This window comes from Canis lupus, chromosome 8 (assembly GCF_011100685.1).
Source record: "Canis lupus familiaris isolate Mischka breed German Shepherd chromosome 8, alternate assembly UU_Cfam_GSD_1.0, whole genome shotgun sequence".
Lineage (NCBI taxonomy): Eukaryota > Metazoa > Chordata > Mammalia > Carnivora > Canidae > Canis > Canis lupus.
Window position 1 is genome coordinate 63,127,638 of NC_049229.1, and position 20,422 is coordinate 63,148,059.

General features: G+C 39.5%; 1 protein-coding gene across 11 annotated transcripts in view; it reads left to right on the forward strand.

Annotated features, from left to right (window-relative positions):
• Positions 1-20,422, forward strand: part of UNC79 (unc-79 homolog, NALCN channel complex subunit) — a 238,947-nt gene that overhangs the window by 203,641 nt on the left and 14,884 nt on the right. For all 11 annotated transcript variants that reach the window (XM_038545595.1, XM_038545589.1, XM_038545598.1 and 8 more), the window contains 4 exons: positions 4,442-4,546; positions 12,587-12,664; positions 18,072-18,161; positions 19,992-20,167. In XM_038545595.1, coding sequence (XP_038401523.1) covers positions 4,442-4,546; positions 12,587-12,664; positions 18,072-18,161; positions 19,992-20,167 — 449 coding nt within the window. The remainder of the gene's footprint in view (positions 1-4,441; positions 4,547-12,586; positions 12,665-18,071; positions 18,162-19,991; positions 20,168-20,422) is intronic.

The window sequence follows — 20,422 nt, forward strand, 5'->3', positions numbered from 1 at the left end:
CACACATTCCTGGCACACATGTGCAGGCGGCTGTGCCCTGTCTTAGCTACCACCTAGGGGCCTGAGATTCTTCTCTTGACAGTCCCCTCTGCTCAGATGTCTAAATCCTGACTCCCTGCCAGATTCTGACCCTGACCCAGTCACTTTGCAGGAATGGGGTGTGTGTAGAATGTATTCCTGTGTAGTGCTGAGGATATATGTGAGTGGGCAACAGGGCATGTGCACAAACACATCCAGGGTTAATGTGCACAGGTTTGCAGCTATGTGTTTTTTTTTTAAATTTTTTATTTATTTATGACAGTCACACACAGAGAGAGAGAGAGAGAGAGAGAGAGAGAGGCAGAGACACAGGCAGAGGGAGAAGCAGGCTCCATACACCGGGAGCCCGATGTGGGATTCGATCCCGGGTCTCCAGATCGCGTCCTGGGCCAAAGGCAGGCGCCAAACCGCTGCGCCACCCAGGGATCCCTGCAGCTATGTGTTAATGTGATGTATGTTTGTGTTGTGTGTGTGTCCTTTTTCAAATTTATACAAAAGTACTGAATGGATTAATGGTGTCTAGGACCTGATATAGTTGGAAATTTGAAATATGCTTTTAAATGATTCATCAAAGGAGATAAGAGAATTTAGAAAAATATTTAGAACTACACAAATATGAAAATACTACATTCTAAAATTTAAGATATATAGCCACAGAGCTATTTAGAGGAAAATGTATGGTTTTAAATACTTCTGTTGGAAAAAAAAGAGAAATGAAATGAGCTAACAAGTCAGGGTGAAATAAATGTAATAAAGTAACCATCAGAGGATTTAAAGGAAGGAAATAATAAAGATAAGAGCAGGAATTAATGAAATGGAAAACATAGCCACAGTGGAGCATCATTACAACCAGAAGAAGGCTCTTGGGTTAGACTAATAAAAGACAAAACTTTAGCATGACTGATCAAGAGAAGCAGAGAAAAAAGGCACAGATAAAGAGTATCAGTGGTGAAAAAGGGAATGTAACTGCAGACATAATAGAGATTTTGAAACAACTCTATGCTAGTGAATTTGAAATCTTGCACAATAGGGACAGTTTTCTAGAAAAATGTAACGTATGACAACCAGGAAAAAAAGATGACTAGACCTAAAGGATTAAAAAAATGGAATCCATAATTAAAAACTGTTCAGTTATAAAGATAAGTTCTATTAAACAGTGAAGGAACAGATTGAGCTCGACTTTGTGCAAACTAATACAAAGAATCTAAAGAAGGGAATGCTTCCAACATCTTTTATGAACGCAGTAGCATCTTGTTATCAACCAGACAAGGGCAGTGGGAAAAGGAAAAATCACAGGCCAATTCTACTTCAAAGGTATAAAAATTCTGAATGAATAATAGCAAATTAATGTGTTAAAAATAAAGCCTTGGGGCACCTGGTGGCTCAGTCACTTAAGTGTCTGCCTTTGGCGCAGGTCATCATCTCAGGGTCCTGGGATCAGGCCCCGCATTGGGCTCCCTGCTGAGTGGGGAGTCTGCTTATCCCTCTCCCTCTGCCTCTCTCTCTGCATGTGTCCCCCACTCCTCTCAATGTACATACATACATACATACATACATACATACATAAAACCTTAAAAAAAAATAAAGCCTTATGGCCCAGTGAGGATTTTCTTGAAATCTAAGAATGGTTTAAATATTAGAACATTGATTTATGTCATCATGTTAGCGGGTTAAAGGTGAAAAATTTGTATCATACGGCAGATAGAAGAGAAGCATTCTATCCCATTTGGGATGACTTTTGTTAAACTAGGAAAAGATGGGAACTTCCTTAACTTATTATGGTGCCTACCAGAAATCTCTAGGAAACATTATACTTAATGGTGAAATGCCAACGGAGTCCCTTAAAAATAGTAATAAGTAAGGCAAGAATGCCCATTATCACTGTTCTATTCATTATGATCCAGGAGCGCCTACTCAGTTCAGTAAGATAGGAAAAACACCATCAAAGGTATAAGGATTGGAAAGGAAAAATAAAACTCTCACTTTCGATAGATGATGTGATTACAGAGGAACCAAAGAAAATCTACTTGTAGACACTTCTTTATAACTTTTGTGAGAGAGCTCGGCAAGGATGCTCACTACAAATGAATACTCATCCACCTTTAATATTCAGCTACGAATTATTATAAAGTGTACTTTAAAAATGTCACCTATAGTGTCAACAAAGAATAAATCTAACAAAAATGTGCAAGAACTTTATGGAGATAAGCAGAAAGTCTTATTTGACAATGTTAAATAAATGGAGACAGTTCTCATGTTTGTGGATGAGAACCCAGCATAATAAGGACAGCTAATTCTCACCAAATAACCCATAAATTTAGTATAATTTTAATAAAAATTTTACACTTCTCTCCTGATAATAATAGGCTAGATCATTTGTACCTATCTTTCCACTTAAAAAGTGAAAAAAGAAGTGAACAAAATAATTTCTGAACATTTAAGTGCATCAAAATGCCAACCCAGGTATAGATGAATCACCAGGCTAAGATCTGGGAGACCACAGAAGTGCAGAGATGTGATTGAGAGGTTGAGCTGCAATTCTGAAAGATCCAGGAGGTGAACAGAGTTAATGCAGGACCTACCAGGAGCAGGGACTCAGTCTGATACTGTACCCCTGCCAGCCCGCCCCACCCTGTTTGTCAGGACCACAAAGTGAAGATAATCCAGAGGTAAAATTGCCCTCACATGGATCAAGCTCAATTTCAGACCCTTCAGTGGCCCAAGATAAGATATTACAAGGCTTGTGTGTTTAACCCTGGACCAGACTAGTGCCTTCAGGGACCTGGTGAAAATCGAACAGAGAGCTTTTTGGATGAAGAGAACATTTCAAGCCTCAAATAATTTCTAGAAATATATTTTTTTAAAGATTTTATTTATTTATTCATGAGAGACACAGAGAGAGAGAGAGAGAGAGAGAGTCAGAGACACAGGCAGAGGGAGAATCAGGCTCCCTGCAGGGAGCCTGACGTGGGACTTGATCCTGGCTCTCCAGGATCATGCCCTGGGCCGAAGGCAAACACTAAACCCCTGAGCCACCCGGGGATCCCCTAGAAATAATTTTTTAAGAAAGCATTCAGCACGCAAAGATAATCAGACATTCAAGGAGGCAGTATACCATGAATAAAAATAAAGAGAAAGAAAATGGATGCAGATCCATAGGGTCTCCATTTACTTGGTTATGATCAGGGAAGGACACACATTCTAAGCTACTTGTGATGTGCTGCTGCTCTTTGACCTGGGCATTCAGTCGATACAAATCCATTTTATCTGCACATTTATGTTTTATGTACGTTTCTTCATGTGTATTGTAGTTGGCGATAAAAAAAACTTTGAAAATGATCTCATGTTCTATTAATGGGAGAACAGATCAATGAACTTTGGCATGTTCATATAATAAAATGTTATTAAGCCGTTTAGTTGAAAGAACTAGAGCTACATGTATCAATAGGGACTAATTTTAAAAAATATAATGTAGTGAGAAATGAAAAGTTGCAGAAAGAGATGCACAGAATGGTACTGTTACAGAAAGTTAAAAAGACACGCAAAAATAATATTATGCCTTGTGACGAAGGCATGTATATATAGTAAAAATATACACGAAATAATAAGAACCAGATTCCAAATAGTGGCAACCTCTAGGAAGGGAGAAAGAAAAGAGAGCACCATATGCCTCAACTGTTTCTGTGATTTTTTTTTTTTTTTTTTGAGAGAGAACGAGCACATGTGCAGGAGTTGAGGGGGAGGACAGAGGAAGGAGAGAATATTAAACAGGCTTCACACCCAGCATGGGGCTCAATCTCACCACCCTGAGATCCTGACCTGAGCAGAAACCAAGAATCAGACACTTAACCAACTGAGCCACCCAGATGCCCCTCTGATCTTTTATTTATTGTGAAAAATATTAAGTAAAGCAAAATGTTATGATTTGACACTTTGGGTGGTAGTGCACAGTATATTCCATCTCTAGTTTTCTGCCTGCTTAAGCGCCCATTTGAAAAGTAAGTTCTTTAGAGAGGATGTGAGACAGCTGTTTCTCTCAAATCATTTTCTTTTGGAAAAAAATGCCCTTCGATTTGTTTAATTTCTGCATTTCTTGGAACTTACCATTTCCTGTAAATAAGGACCAAATCTATTGGTTTCGGCATTTAAGCGATATCCTGTCTTTTTCTTATCTGTGAATTATGTTTTCTCAGTCCTTCAGTAAACTCATTACACACAAAAAAATGCCTTTTAAATTATTTCTTTTTAGTTTTAATTTTACTTCTTAAGGACCGTTCATTATGCATTTTCAAATACTGTGTTTCATTTCCAGTCTATGGAACTTTTGGAAGTTCTTTTGACATAGATCTATTCTAACCGAGTTTTTAGACATAGCTTAAAACTTCTCTTTTGTTCTGTTTAGGAGCGGGATAAATTCTACTTGTCTCGTGGTGTTGTTCTGGAACTCCTGCAGGCCCTGAAGCTCAAGTCCCCTTTACCAGATACAAACCTCCTCCTGCTTGTCCAGGTGGGCTTATGTGTGTTGTACTTTCCATGAGATCCACTATGTTTGGAAAGATTAAGGAAGGTGTGGGGATATTGCACAAATCAAATAACTCTGCCCAGAAATGAGAAATAATCTATCTTATATGAGCCATAATCAAAGCAATATTATGCACTCAGCACTTGCACTGGCTAAACCAGATGAAAAAGGAGCATTTATTTTGTTCCTATGGTGGAACTAGTTCTGTGAGGGGCTAAAAGAAGAATGGAATAGTAATTTCTGTCCTCAAGAAATATACATCTGGGTAGGTCAGAGGGCAGATCATTAACAGCTACTAGAACTGGAATGGGATTAATGAAGCCACAAATAAGGGACCAGGCTAAGATCTGGATGCAGAATTACCTACATATGGATGGGTTGTCAGATCTCTGTGAAGCAGAAATGAAGCTGAGGGTGGGCCCAACCATATATAGTCAAGTGGCAGGACGTGTGTAGTCCGACCGGGGTAGCCAGTGGATGTGAAAAGCACCAGCACCCATAGGAGTCCTGAGGCAGAGGGACTGGAATGCATACAAGGCAGGTTCTGGAGAACTTACAGTATCAATGCTTTTGGCTGTAGGGTTACTGATGAGGGACCAAAGACCTCCATCCCTGGCATTCTTAGCTCAGCAACTTAGACAAGTGTGCAGGTTTTTTATCACATGAGACAGGCTTTGACAGGTGAGAGAGATATATATAAACAAAATCCTGGGGGGAGTTTAGAACAGGAGGCATCCCATCTCTTATGATGTGAACTCAGGGAAAACTTTATGAAGGAGGTAGCATTTGAGCTGGGCCACAAAAGACTGGTGGATGCAGGCAAAAGTCTTTCTGTGAGGTTGGGTTTTAGCACTGGGGGCTAAGCAATGGGGGGAGACTTCAAGAGGAAGGTGGAATAAACTTAGGGATGATCACCTAAGGATAGAGTTGAGAAAAGCAGGCTGGCTGTGCTAGAGACATCAGCATTGGGTAGACTGGGATCCCACCTCACACTCCAAGGGCTGAGGCTAGACTTAAAGACGTGGCCATGAGCTACAGCTGAGACCAGGTTGTCTGTCATTCAGACTGCCTTTGCGCAAAGTGCGCAGGAAATGAGTCATAGCTGTTGTATTTCTTCCTGATGAGTGGTAAGACCAGTCCCAGAGTCTGGGCCTACAAGGTTGGTCAAATGACCAGGGGAAAATAGGAGCTTGAGATCAAGGAACTAGATAAGTGACCCTGGATCTTAGGTACTATGGGTGCCATTTGGAAAGATGAGGGAGGAGACCTTATAAGCACCTGTTATTATGCTGGGTGCTTTCCATCCTCCTCGCATTTAATCCTTATAACCATGGGATGTATTAGTTCGTATCGCAGATGAGAGACTGAGGCTATCAGTGGGGGTTCAGTGACTTGCCGAAGACCACATAGCTGACATAAGTGGTGTCCACCTCTGCCACAGTCTACTCAGTGTGGAGCCCTGCCTAGTCAGGTTCCCAGCATCACTTGCCCCTCTTACCTTCTCAACTCCTAGCTGTTGCACTGCTCTCCCCTCTCTCCACACAAATGCAGTCTTCTGGCCTCTGGCTGACAAAAGGAATTTTGCTCAAACTCTGCTTTTTAATCAGATCACTTCCTGTACCGAAAGCCCACACTGACCTGAACAACGAGGTCTTCCATCACCTGGCCACACTGGCCATTGGCCAATAGCCATATTGACTATTCAATACTATCTCTCACTACAAATAGTTACAGACTACCTACCTCGGGCTAGGTTTGAGGAGATACGGTGATGTAAGACATTAACCCTATCCCGATAGTATGCTAACCACTACACCGGAAGTGTACCTAGTATGTAGAATACTAGAGCAGAGGGAGTGGCCAGCTCAGCCTGGGAGATGGAAGAAGGCTCAGTAAGCCAGTAGGAGCCCTGACCTGGCCCAGGTGCTGGGGAAGTGAATAAGCCATTGCCCTTTCCTTCCAGGAGTTTATTCTGCAGTAGGTGAAGTTGACATGTAAAGAGACATTTCCAGTACAGTGAAGTGGGTACAATACGGTACCCACTGAGTAAGGAAGTGGTTGTGGAAGACGGACTGTGTGGACTTTGAAGTATGTGCAGAAATTTAGGAGTTTACCCAGGAGACAACGAGGAACAACAGCTGTCATTTAGCCTTTAATATTCACTACTGGTCTCCCTCCTCCACCACCATATACTACTAGTCCTTAGAACCAGAATTGAATGTTCCTCAAAGGCATGAAACTTAATGAGAAGTTGGTGTGCTTTCAGTGAGCCATGGGCTAGTCTTCCGGGGTGCACTGAAGCCCTCTGAGAGCAGTGATTGCTGGCCAGTGCCAGCAGTGAATGTCAGGCATGATGCAGTCAGAACGAAAGGCCTTGCGTTGTGCCAGAATGCTAGATAGCCCAAGAGGAAGACAAGAAAAATCACAGCCAGGAAATACCTGTGTTCCTTTTTTTAAAGATTTTATTTATTTATTCATGACAGACAGAGAGAGAGAGAGGCAGAGACACAGGCAGAGGGAGAAGCAGGCTCCATGCAGGGAGTCCGATGTGGGACTCGATCCCTGGTCTCCCGGATCACATCCCAAGCAGAAGGCGGCGCTAAACCGCTGAGCCACCAGGGCTGCCCAATACCTGTGTTCCTAAGGAGGGGCTGACTCTGAATCTCTTCCATTGGCCAGCCTCTCCTACTTAAGCTTCAGCAGCTTCACTTTAGAAAAAAAGAATTTATTTATTTGAGAGAGAGAGCACAAGTGGGAGGGAGGGACAGAGGATGAGGGAGAAGCAGGCTCACCACTGAGCAGTGAGCCTGATGTGGGGCTTGATCCAGGATCCTGAGATCATGACCTGAGCCAAAGGCAGACACTTAACCTATGGAACCACTCAGGCACCCCAGTTTCACTGCCTTTGAGTATAAGCAACTTTGACACCAACTGACCATAAGGATTAATGGTATTCACGCTGGTTTGGAGAAGAGGGCAGGTGAACTGGGCTTAGGGATTTAAGCTAGCAGGTTGACAGTGTCTGGGAGTAACTTGCTTCCGATGGTGTTCCGGATGGGGACCTGCCACCTCAAAACAGCGTAGGTTTCCAGGCCCTACAGGTGCTTTCCTGCCTCCATGTTCCCTTAATTGCCCTCAGTCATGAATGGAGCTGATCTCTGTGGCTGATCTTCTTGGGGTCTAGCACCCCATGCAGTGTCTGCTGCCAGGGGTTGGTTTTCTGTGAAGTCAACCATAATAAGCACTTGTCACAAGACAGCAAAAGAACACTGACAGTTTAAATTGCCCGGTACTTAAGGAAACCATGAAAACAGTGATTATTGCATCACCACTAGGTGAATAAATAACAAAAACAAATTAGCTTTAGGAATAAAGAAGCCAAAAAAAGTAAGTTGTTCTGAGTATGGTTTTTTGGATTCTCATATACCATTTCAAATAAATACCATTTTCATCTTTTTAGAACAAGTATGCATTTGTCATTGAATCATTAAATTTTAAGAATCAAGTTGTAAGATTATTTAGGTTGGAGAGATATTTCGGAGACACTTAGAGGTCATGTCCATGAGAACCGACTTTATGAATAATATTTCAGTCTCCCCAATTAGAAAATGGTAAACATTACGCCATTTTGAAGTAATATATTTTTGTTCTCCGTACTCTTAGAATAAACTGTTTTCATTGCTGAGAGAAATAAAAATTAAGCACACTTAAAAAACCTGAGGTAGTTTCTTTATATTCCCAATGGTTTCTGGCTAAGCCATGGAGAGAGGTCCTCCCTGGGGCTCCTCATGGGCTGAGGGAAAGGGATCTTTCATCTCTCTTCATGAATAGGACATCTTTCTACAGATTTTTCCTAGTTCCTTTTCTCTTGCCCTTGGCTGAAGTATTCCTGCAGGGTTTTCTGGAAGATATCGGAGGTGATAGCCTGTTGTCTGGTAGCTTCTCTTAGGCCAGAGAATCTAGTCTGGAGTCCGAGAGAAGCTTTCCTCTTTACTGATGGACATCAGCTCCTGGTACCTGGAGGACCAGTCTCACAGTATGGACAGATAACATGTCTGGGGCTGACAATGCCTTCCTCCATAGGTATCAGTGATCATCATCTGATGGCAGTGGGAGTGGCTTTGTTTAACTCAAGATACAACTTGGAAACGGGAAGGAAAGCATTGGTTGGAAGGAAAAAATGCCCCAGTGATCTGTCATGAATGACACTGGTTCCTTTAGAGACAAGAGAGTCAGTTGCTCAGACCTTGGATTTACCCTTCATTCTTTCCTCCCACAGGGACCAGGAGGGTACTTCCGTTAGTACTTCTCTAATCCCGTACTAGGTAGATGAGTTTATGGACATGGAGCTGTTGCTAGTCTTCTTATAGATAGAGACCTCTGTTGTTTGCCAAATACTCTGCCCTTAAAGAACAATGGAACATTTTCCCAAGGGATGTGGGGCCACCCAAGTTTTAAATGTTTCTTTTTTTTTTTTTTTTTTTTTAATGTTTCAAGGTAGGATAGGTACCAATTGTTTTTTTTTTTAATTCCTAGAAATTCTTTCTGGAGGCCTGGTATCATGGGAAATTTCCCACCTATTCACTGTGGTCATCTAGCTGTGACTCCTAATACTTGTTTCAACTTTCTTATCAAGTCTTAGACATGCAAATGGATTCTTTACTTTTTAAAGAAATGTGGCTTTGAGATAGGAAAGAATTTGCTAAATTGAAAAAGTAAAAAGGTCCATTCTTCAGAATCTAGGTTGTCAACCATTAGGACATAGCTCTTCTGCACTTTGGACAGATGCCCTATGTTTTTTTAATTCAGACATGTGGACAGTTTTGCTTTCACCCACAACATCTTCTCTTCTGATGGCCTGCTGTAATATCTTATATGTGATAGGTTATTGTAAGTGTTCTCTAGTTGGATTAGAGCAGAGTCTTCATAATAGAGATAACTCACTAAGAGCCTCTGTGAAAGCTATAGAAGCTCAAATCAAAACAAATTTCCTCAGCTCCTATTATGTGTCAAGAGTAGACTTTCTGCTAATTTGCATCTGGTACTCCCACTGTGTGGGATACACCTGTACAGTCAAGTGTGAGAAACCATGTGGGTGAAAGATTCTCTTTTAAAGATAGGTGAGTGGTGGGCTGGAGGACAAAGAAATAGCTGTTGTCTTTAAGTTAAAGATACTATTGACGTGGGGCTATTATTATTAGTTGAGTTAGTAATAATCTGATCACTCTCTGGATGAAAGATGGAGATATTATTTTGAGTCTCACTTTGATAATGAAATTAGTAATGACACATAATGGATGTCGTGTTTCTTTTGTATTCTTTTGTGTTCATGCGGGAGTGCGTGTTTCATTAGACATATTTCTGTCTCAAAGTATAGAATTCTTCTTTCTGCAATAAACATCCTTTCTCTGGTTTTAGTTATATCTTTATATTGTGAGCAGTTCTATAAAATCATAATGGGGTTTTGCAGTTTATGGTTGGCAGCTGTGTAAAAAGACAAAAGTATTTATTGAGGTTTTAATTGTATATATTATGTAAAAATTACACTAGATTTATGTATTTTTATTTAAGAAAAAAATTTTTTTTTAATTTTAAATAAACTCCATACCACATACGGGTCTTGAACTCACAACCTTGAGATCAAGAGTTGCATGCTCTATCAGCTGAGCCAGCCAGACACCTTCTAAATTAAACTGGATTTAAATGCATGTATTTGATAAAAATCAAATAATACATAATTTTAGAGGCCCTATCTACTTTGATACACCAGAGACTCTGTGGTACTTCCATAAATGTTGGGGTGGATTTTTTTTATTAATTCTGACTTCTAAAAGTTACCACAAATCAGACATTTTAATTTGGCCTCACATAATTGACATTAGTAAGCTGACAACCGACTTCCATTATGCTGCTCATTTGGCTTTTCTGAGTATGGCAGGTGAGGAGGACTTCTGCTGAAAGGAGAGACATTGAAGTTTTGCTTCTCCACAGATCTTCTGTTGCTCTCAAGGACACAGCCAGGCTGTGCAAGCACACACGAGGGGGCCATACAAAAGCACATGCTGTGCTCTGACACCACCGCAGAGCATCCCTGCTGCCTGGGCTTCCCTCCCCTCACACTTACATACACTTCTGTCTACCCCTTGGCTCTCGGCTCTCATTTCTGCTGTAAAGAAAGTAATTAAAGTGTTGGTATCCTGGCAGAGGTTTTGAAACTTAGTTATGAGTAGTTTGTCGAGATTGCAGACTCAGATAGCTTTTGAAAATACATTTTATGGGAAAACATGCAGTATCTGCCAGGAGATTGGGACTGTTTCTTCTTTTGGCCCTGTACTTCTAGCCAATATTTTACTTTTTTACTGAAAGGTTCTGGTCAAAGTTATAGGCTCTCTCTTAAAAAAAAAAAAAATCCTGATTTATTTATTTTTTTCTTATATTAGGAATAAGTCCAAGTTGGAGGGCTGCATGAGCATTTCTGAATAAAATAATGGAACATTTTAGGATTTCCTGGATGCTACTAGCTGGTACTTTCTTTGCCAGATTCAGAGTTAATGGCCAAATAGATCCTTCAGTTTTCTGTAACTGTATTTGAGGCAAATGGAAATGATTGTGTGAGAATGGAGAATGGAGATATGGAACTACACCTGCCTCGAGGCTTTCAGAGACAACTGTGCTTGCTGTCCTCTGGCCTGCAGCTCAGTTCTGCAATGAAATACTCCTCCTGGAGCACCACACTTGAAGAGCAGCTCTTGAGCAAAAAGTCTCAGGGTGCCCTCAGAAGGTCTTTGGCTGAAATCTCTGCGTTGTTAGCCAGAACCTGCCCCTATTAATAATGCTCTAATTCTGAGCCCTGATTAGCCTGACAATATGCTGGTTTGTATTCTTCATCAGGCTCCCTTGAGCTTTTCTCTATGATCTGAACCCATATTACTTTTCCCCGGTCTGCCAGGGTCCTGACTTACCTTACACGACTCATCATCGTGACCTACCTAACTTTTCTGTGCTCTTCTAGTGTGAGAGTGGAATGAGGTAGGAGGAGGAGTTGTCAGTGTCAAAGCTTCTTTCAGAGCCACTGAACTATGCAGAAAAGCAGCTCTGGATCCCAGACTAGTTGGGGCCACTGGCCAGGGGCCAGGGAAGAGAAATTAAGCAGGACCTAATAGCTCACAGCGAACTCTGCAGACTTCATGTTTAAATTTTTCCTGAAACTATTAGTATATAGTTGGGTATTGCATGAAGTGGGAAACACTTATAAAATCTGTAATGAAGCAAATTAAATAGTAACCTGGCAAATCCATCCCCCATCATGATCTTGTCGTAACTGTGATTAATTGATTCTTTCACAAAGTTTTGCTGAGCCCCTCGATGATGTCAGGCAGGAAGCTAGTGCTGGGGGTCAGGTGCATGGAGTCTGTGCCCTCAGAAAGCTTGTAGCAGGTTGCAAAATAGACTCCTAGGTTACTGCAGTCTCATGTCGTGACTATCCAGTGGAAGCGTGTCAAGAGGCAAGGACGGGAGTAGGGGTCGTTATCAGCACAGAGGGGAGGTGTGGGTGAAGTGAGAGAGGGAAGACCAGAAGCTGAGGGTCCTCAGATGGGGAAAAAACAGGTAGATTACTTACAATGAATTTGATTGTTTTTCTGTTTTCGTCTTAAATGTATAATGTAATGATGAAGTCTGGAAAAATCTATGTGAATTCAGGAACTGTCGAGAAGCACTAAAGAATAAACAGAATAACTTCAGAATAAGTCTGACAGCATTGCCGTCTTTCCCCTTTGACTGAGTGCACCATTTCACTGCCATGTAGCTGTCTGGGTAAAAGTAAGAATCTGTGTGTCAATCTCAATTCTACAATTCTGAATTTCTGATAGGAACCAGCTGTTGTGATTAGCAAGTCCCACATATCCAGGGCAGATTGTCACAAGAGTAAACACTAATGCATTTAAGCCAAGTTAATAAAACTATAAATAACTTATTACTGTCCAAGTGCTCTTAAAAGTAATTATGCTTTCAATTTCTTATTAGTTTATTTGTGCAGATGCTGGAACCAAACTAGCGGAGTCAACAATCCTGAGCAAGCAGATGATTGCTTCTGTACCTGGAGTAAGTCCTGGCTGAATTAACTATCTGTGTTTTATATTTCTTCTCATTTCCCCATTTAGTAAAGAGGCATTTCTGGTCTGTGTCCTGGTTCACTCTTGATAAACACTGTAAAACTGAGAACATATTAACATTAAAAAAAAAAAGAAAGAAAGAAAGAAAGAAAGAAAGCACTAGTGAAAATTTAAGTTAATCCCAGTCCCTGGAAACTTTTAATTCCAGGAGACATCAGTAAAACTGAAGCAGCCAGTTAAAGGAAGGAAAGAAATTACCAGACATACAAAATACATTTGATTACAATTCAATTTTTCCAGAATCAATTTTCTTTTACTGGCTCCCATTAACCAACTCAATTTAACCACTGCCAGAAAGAAATAAGCATTATGATACTTTGGTTTTCTTTGTAATATTTCCTCTGAAAATTAAAAAAAAATTCCCATTATTATGAACCAGTGAACTATTTGGTAAAATAGGTTAAGATTTTCACTGACAGAGCTAACAATGAGAAACCACCATAACATTGAGAGTAAGTTGACTGCAACGAAACTCAAGAAACTGTAGAGATATTTATTGTTAGTTGAAAAAAAAGTATTTAAGTTTTAAATTATTTAAATTATTTAAATTTTCAGTAGGGAAATTTTTAAAGAAAAAGGATCACCTATAATCCCTCTGCCACTTTCATTGCTACTGTGTATGTGTGTGTATGTATATATATATTCCTACAAAGACAATCCTCATGTTTATTTTGAATTATATCCTTGGCATAAATTCCTTAGAAAGTAGGAATGTCTTAATGCTATGTACTCTCCTATTGTTTTCTAAAAGAGTTTTTATTAATTTACATTTATAAGTATACCAGTTTTATTTACAATGTTAAACATTATTTTATTAAAATACTAGTTATTTAATTTTTTTTGATATGGAAAAATTTTATGACAGAGAAATAATAATCACAACACAGAGATAGTTTTGTTGCCACCATACTAATATATTTTCTTTCACTTTTTCTCTGCATATTTTTTTAAACCTAATTAAATTATAATATAGATGCAGCTTTGGTTTCATATATCCCAAGCATTATCTCCAAAGTTTGATGGCTCACGTCTTGTGAATGCACCATAGAATAGTGCTTAAGTGGATGTGGGTTAGACTCACAGCAGCATCTGAGGTCTGCCATTTACTAGCTGTGTGATCAGGAAAGTTATTTAACCTATAATTCTTTGATTTGTATTATCTATAGAATGGGATATAATAGGGCCCAATGTCTAGTTTGGGGATTGAATGAGATAATGCACAGAAAGCATATTAACATGATGCCAGATATATAGTAAATGCTAAGTAAACATTACCTATTATATATATTAACATTAATTATTTTGTGATATTTTTGTTAATTTCAATATTTTGCAGTCATAACTAATATGTGAGAAACATCTTTGTGCTTAAGTCTTCATCTATCTTTGAGACTATAATAAATTTTTGGGAGTAGAATTACTAGACTATGTTTTTTTTAAAGAGATCTTAATAGTAGTTAGGGTGATAGAAGATGCCATGAGATGAATTTCCAGCCACCTAACACACAGAAAATTGACTGTTTGCTCATATTAAGTTTAAATGGGTATCCTGATTAGTAGGAAGGAGGAGGACTCCCATATGAAAGTTTGGGGATCAGGTTCCTTCTGTCATGTGCAGTCCTCTGCAATCTGCATGTAGGTGGGAAAGAGAAGAGAATATTGTACATGGAAGGTTTTCATGAGCCAGGTCTGAATGATGCATATTTCTTCTACTCACACTCATTGGCTAGAACTGTCATATGGCCACTCCTGACTGCAAGAGATGGTGGGAAATTTGGTCTAGTTGCATGGGAGGGAAGAAGAGAAGCAGTTCTATAAGGACTTAGCCAGTCTGCTGCACACTCACTAGTTTCCTTATTAATTCTTTAAAACTCAGTATTTGCCACCTACATGATAGCTTAAAAATAATATACCTAATAAATAAGAATTTTGTTGAAATCATTAAGTAAAAGACAAACATTCCTATAACAGAAAAGCAAAAAGTTAGAGGATCCATATACAGAATCTTTTCCAGTGCCCAGTAAGCCATTCAGACAAAATATGCCTTTTACCGTCACTAACAATTGGTGAACTATAAATTAATACAAAGTATTATAATATTTAAAAACATAAAAATTGAAATCAGCTAGCAAATCAGCAGATCTTTCTTAATGATTAAACTTATTGATGATGTAAAACAAGCATTCTTTTAAGCTGCTAGTGGTAGTGAAAAATGGTACCCCCTTGCCAAAGAACAATTTGAGAATTTATTTCTAGTACTGTGTTTGAGAAAATAATTTAATAATAAATATAAATAAAATAAAATACTTTAATATACACATAAAGAATATATTTATTAAAGTAGCATTTAAAATAGTAAAAATATGAAAATAAAATTAAGATCTAACATTAGCATGTTGTTTTTAATTTTTTACTTTTTAAAAGATTTTATTTATTTATTTATTAGGGAGTGAGAGAGCACAAGCAGGGGGGAGGAACAGAAGGAGAAACAATCTCCCTGCTAAGAAGGGAGCCTGACTTGGGACTCAATTTCAGGACCCTGGAATCATGACCTGAGCTGAAGGCAGACACTTAGCTGACTGAGCCACCGAGGCACCCTAGCATATTGTTTTTTAAAAACTCTTTTGAGTATAGTGGACATTTGAATTACTTTCACATCTTGGCTACTATACATAATGCTGCGATAAACATAGGGGTGCGTATATCTTTTAGAATTAGTGTTTTTGTTTTCTTTGGATAAATACCTAGTAGTAGAATTTTTGGATCACTCTGTGTTTCTATTTTTAATTTTTTTGAGGAATCTCTATACTGTTTCTGCAGTGGCTGCACCAGTTTACATCCCCATCAACACTGTACAAGAGTTCCTTTTGCTCCACATCCTTGCCAACACTTGTTATTTCTTATCTTTTTTTATTTTAGCTATTCTGACAGGTGTGGGGTGGATATCTCATTGCGGATTTGTTTTGGTTTTTTGTTTCTTTTTTTAAAGATCATTGTGATTTTGATTTGCATTTCCCTGGTAATGAGTGATGTTGAGCATCTTTTCATCTGTCTGTTGGCCATCTGTATGTCTTCTTTGGAGAAATGTCTTTTTAGATATTCTGCCCATTTTTTAATCAGATTTTTTTGGTGTTGATTAATATTAGTGTATTGTTTAAATAAAGTAAGTTACCTCCATAAAATAGATTATTTTGTGGCTACCAAATCAAGTTTCCAAAGAGTAATTAGTTGGAAAATGCTTATGAAGGATTTAATTTTAAAGCAGGCTAGAAAAATGATCTCAGCCTTATAAAAATTACGTGTATATGTGTATATTATATGCGTTCAAAAATGTTGGAAACAAATATTGATAGTGACTGTCTCACTGATGGAAGACAGGAACTAGGACAGTGATTTTTCTCTCTTTTGTTAATTTCTATTTTCCAAATTGAAAATGTGTCACTTTTACAATCTCAAAAACATAACTTTGAAATGAGATATGAGTTTCAAGGAAGAATTGGGTATGAGTCACTTCCATTCATGTTTTTACGTTTAGATCGCTTTTCAGCACCTTAGCATCAGTTTCCCTATTGAAATGAATATGGGCATTCTGAAACAAGTGGAGCTTGACTCTTTATGTTTTTTGCTTTTTTATTTTTTTTTATTTTTTATTTTTTTATTTTTTTTTATTTATTTTTTATTTATTTTTTTTGTTTTGTTTTTTGCTTTTTTAAAAAACAACACACCTAAGGTTATGCCTATGTTTTTGCAAAGTAAAAAAGAAAAAAAAGGTGGGTGGGGAGATTGGAAATGATATGCTTCGTTTTATAAGGGTAGATGGCTAAGATGATCCTGCACTTGAAGGCTTTTATTAGATATAGATGCTGTCTCTGGAGCCAAAGTAACTGGATATTAGTAAATTCATCGCTCTCATTTTTTTGAAAGTTAAAGTGAAAAGACAAATATTGAATAATGCACCTAGTAATTATTTTCCTTGACATTTGCCTCACTGAAATGGTATAAAATATTGCCTATGAAAGAAACAAATCCCTTTGAAGAAATTAAAGAACAGAGTGTATGCTCCTATTTGCATGACATGTGAAAGGTCAGAGAAAATGAAATAAATAGGGGGGAAATCCTTTCTTGCACTAAAGGATTAATATTCCAAAAGCAGGAACACAATAACCTTTTATAATTCCTTCACTTGATTTAAATTAAAAGAAGAAAACCTTAGAACATACAAAATGCTTGGAAAACACCCTGACAGAACTGCCAATGACCTTATTTTACTGTTTGTTATCCTGTCAGAGGAACTGACAGGCGTAACATTCTAGAAGAGATAGAAGGTGATATAGTTCAGGGCTGTGCAGATTTACATGAATATGGGAAAATGAGAGCCACTGGGTGAGCTAGTTAAGTCTATAATGTTCCAGATTTTCCAAAAGAAAGCTAAGAAAGGCCTTAGCATAGTATTCAGATGGCTTCAAAGATGACGGCCTGCTTTTGATCCACATTATACACAGCCTGATGTGTGGGTTCTCTCATACAGCTTTGATGGAGCAGCCTGTCTGTTCATTTGCCTTTTCTTTGCTTATAATCCTAAATTCACTGCATTGCCCTGGGCGGGCTTATGCCATTTAATAACGGGAGATGCAAGTATGCTTTCTTTTCCTTGAAAACTTCCCAAACATGCTGCTGGTGTGTGGGGAAGATGATCATTTCTTTTCTCTCTCTCTTTATCCGTGGCAGGAACACAGCAATCATACATTTATCTATTTAATAGTACGCCTACTGTGTATAAGGAGCTAAATGATAAATGACTTGAATATAAGAATTTGGGGCTCTTTCAGTACATGTGATGTTTGTTTATATCCTGTTCTTCTTCGATGGGAAAAGATTCAAGCTTCTGGTGTTGGAATTAGGTGGCACATATTTGATGTGTACCTAAGGACTCCCCAGAGGGATAAGGGTTACTCTAGTTGTAGGGTGATTCATGTCTTAAACTCTCTGATCCGAATGGCTTTACAGAGGTTTGATCTCTGTATCCAGTCCAGTTGAAGAACAAGCACACAAAAACCAGTTAGATCACCCAGTGGAGAAAAAGCAGGTTAACGCTGTCTACCCTAGGCTGTCCCTGTGTCTTAGCTCTCCACCTCCAGCCTTTCATCAGTTTTTGTCCAAGCGGTAGGCAGTTAGTCACAGACTGTGGAGAGGAATGGAGTGAGTCAGAACCCCAGAAACTGACACAACTCATTAGTAAACCGTGTGAAGTCAGAACGAGACAGTGACTGCAGGCAGGGCCACAGTGAAAGGCCATGACTTGGGAGGGCACCCCCAGCGCTATCCTTGTGTTTCAGTGTGGGACGGCTGCGATGGAGTGTGTGCGGCAGTACATCAACGAAGTGCTGGACTTCATGGCAGACATGCACACGCTCACCAAACTGAAGGTAAGAGGGCTTCCAAAGCTCGTCTCTGAACAAGACACAGAGATGTTTAGAGAACTAAGCAGACCGGATGGGATTTATTATTCCCTGGGGCAGCAGCTGGGGTGCTGTCTAACCAGCCTGGACCCTTGGGAGTCTGGAGCACTGAGTTTCCAGCCTGTGCAGAGAGGGAAAAGAAAGAAAGGATGTTTACATGGCAGGAGTTATGTGCATAGCTTTAATTCTACCATTTATTTGGTTCTCATGATGCCTCAGTTTTACAGATTTAGAAACTGAGGCCCAGGATGATACGGTAATTTGCTCAAGGTGGCTGTACCGATAATGGGTGGAGTCAGGGTTGACCTAAAACTGTAGTGGCTCCCCAGTCATTCTCTTTTCACTATGACACTTAGTGTCACTTAACTACCTTGAGCCTCAGTTTGCAAGAAAAGCCTAAAATCTACCTTTGTCGAAGGTTATGAGGTTTGACGTGGCATTGTGCATGTGAAGAGACTTTTGTGAACCATAACACATTATGCAAACATTAGCCTTTCATGGTGATCTGCATCAAAGCTCTCTTCTTCAAGGAAATAATTAAAGACAAGGGTTAGAACAAAATCTGATTTGCATATGGACAAAATCCCAGTGAAGTTGTTGAGCTCCTTGACTGATTGCTTTGCAGGGTGGGGCGAATTGCTGATACAAGTCAACTTCCCTGCCTGAAGTCAACTAGGGAACTAAAAGATTGATAGTCTCAGAGATCTGGGGAAGGCCCCAGACAGAGGGCAGAAGGAAATCCAAACATGGTCCAAGCAGCAGCAGATTGCAAGCTGGCGGTAAATGATGCCTTTTTGATAAACAGGATCTAGTTGTCTCAGAAGGTCATCAGCTACAAATGCAGTTCCTCTATCTCCCAACTACATTTCCAGGCTCTGCTCGGATGATCCAGATCTTTCTTGGAATAGGGATAGATTTGCAAATGCTAGGTGGAAAGTAGACCCAGAATGTAAACTGCTGACTTCTTGCAGTATCTGAACCCAATTGTTCCTAAGCAAAATCCCCTGGCCCTTGACCATGCACTGGTTACTAACTGCTGAGTCTGGTTGCCCACGCTCAAATGACATTAATATCAAGTATAAAGAAGAGGAAAAAAAAAAGTATAAAGAAGAGGAAGCATTGTTACCTAAACATTTAAGCTAGTTTTATAGTCACTTTCAAAATACAGAGAACACAATAAGAAGAATCCATGATGATCAAAAGGTTGGGGACTAGAGGTATAATTCAACACTCTAATTTGACATAGATTAGGAGGCAGATCAGAGAGAGCAAATGGCTTAACTAAAGCCATATGACTAATTAGGGAGGAACTGGGGCTGGAACATAGGTCTCAATTTCCAGTTCAGTGGTCTTTCCACTAAGCCACACTGAGGAAAGGAGTTTTTCTGCATTAATTCAACAAATATATATTGAGCACCTATAATATCCCTGGTGTTGTTCTAGACATGTAGGGATGCAAAAAGACACGGTAGCTGTGCTCATTTAATTTATAGTCTGGTAGTGGGGGCCAATTTTAATGAAAATTTCATACAAGATAAAGTAAAAGTGTGACTTTCATAATTGCTATGAAGAAGGGTAAAACAGTAGTACAGGAACTTCCCATAGGATGACATGACCTAGCCAGGGAAGTCAAGGAAGGCTTCCTGGAGGAAGTGACACTTGAGCTAAAATCTGGGTTATATGCTTGGGAGCATGGTAGAAGGTGAGGGAATGACAGCCTGATCTTTTTTTTAAAGAGTGACCTGGAAGGTTTTCAGATATTCTGCCAAAGTCATGAGATACCATTTGCTTTTGCAGAGCCACATGAAGACATGTTCCCAGCCTCTGCATGAAGATACCTTTGGTGGACATCTCAAAGTTGGCCTGGCTCAGATTGCAGCCATGGAAATCTCACGGGGCAACCACAGAGATAACAAAGCTGTGATTCGCTATCTGCCTTGGCTCTATCATCCCCCTTCTGCAATGCAGCAAGGGTAAGGTCCTTATTAGTTCAGCAGCAAGGGCTAGAAGACGTATCAAAGATTTATGGAAGTGGGATGTGATTAGTTAGGAAGACTGGAACCGAGCCTCATCTTCATCCTTGCTGACCTGGCAGCACTTTTGGACACAAGCGCTTCCTGATATGCTGCCAATGAAAGGAACTTGCCTTCACACAAAAACCTCAGCCATATCCTGGTGGATGGTGAAAACTTGGAGCTTAGAAGTGCCATTTTAACTCTTAATTCGAA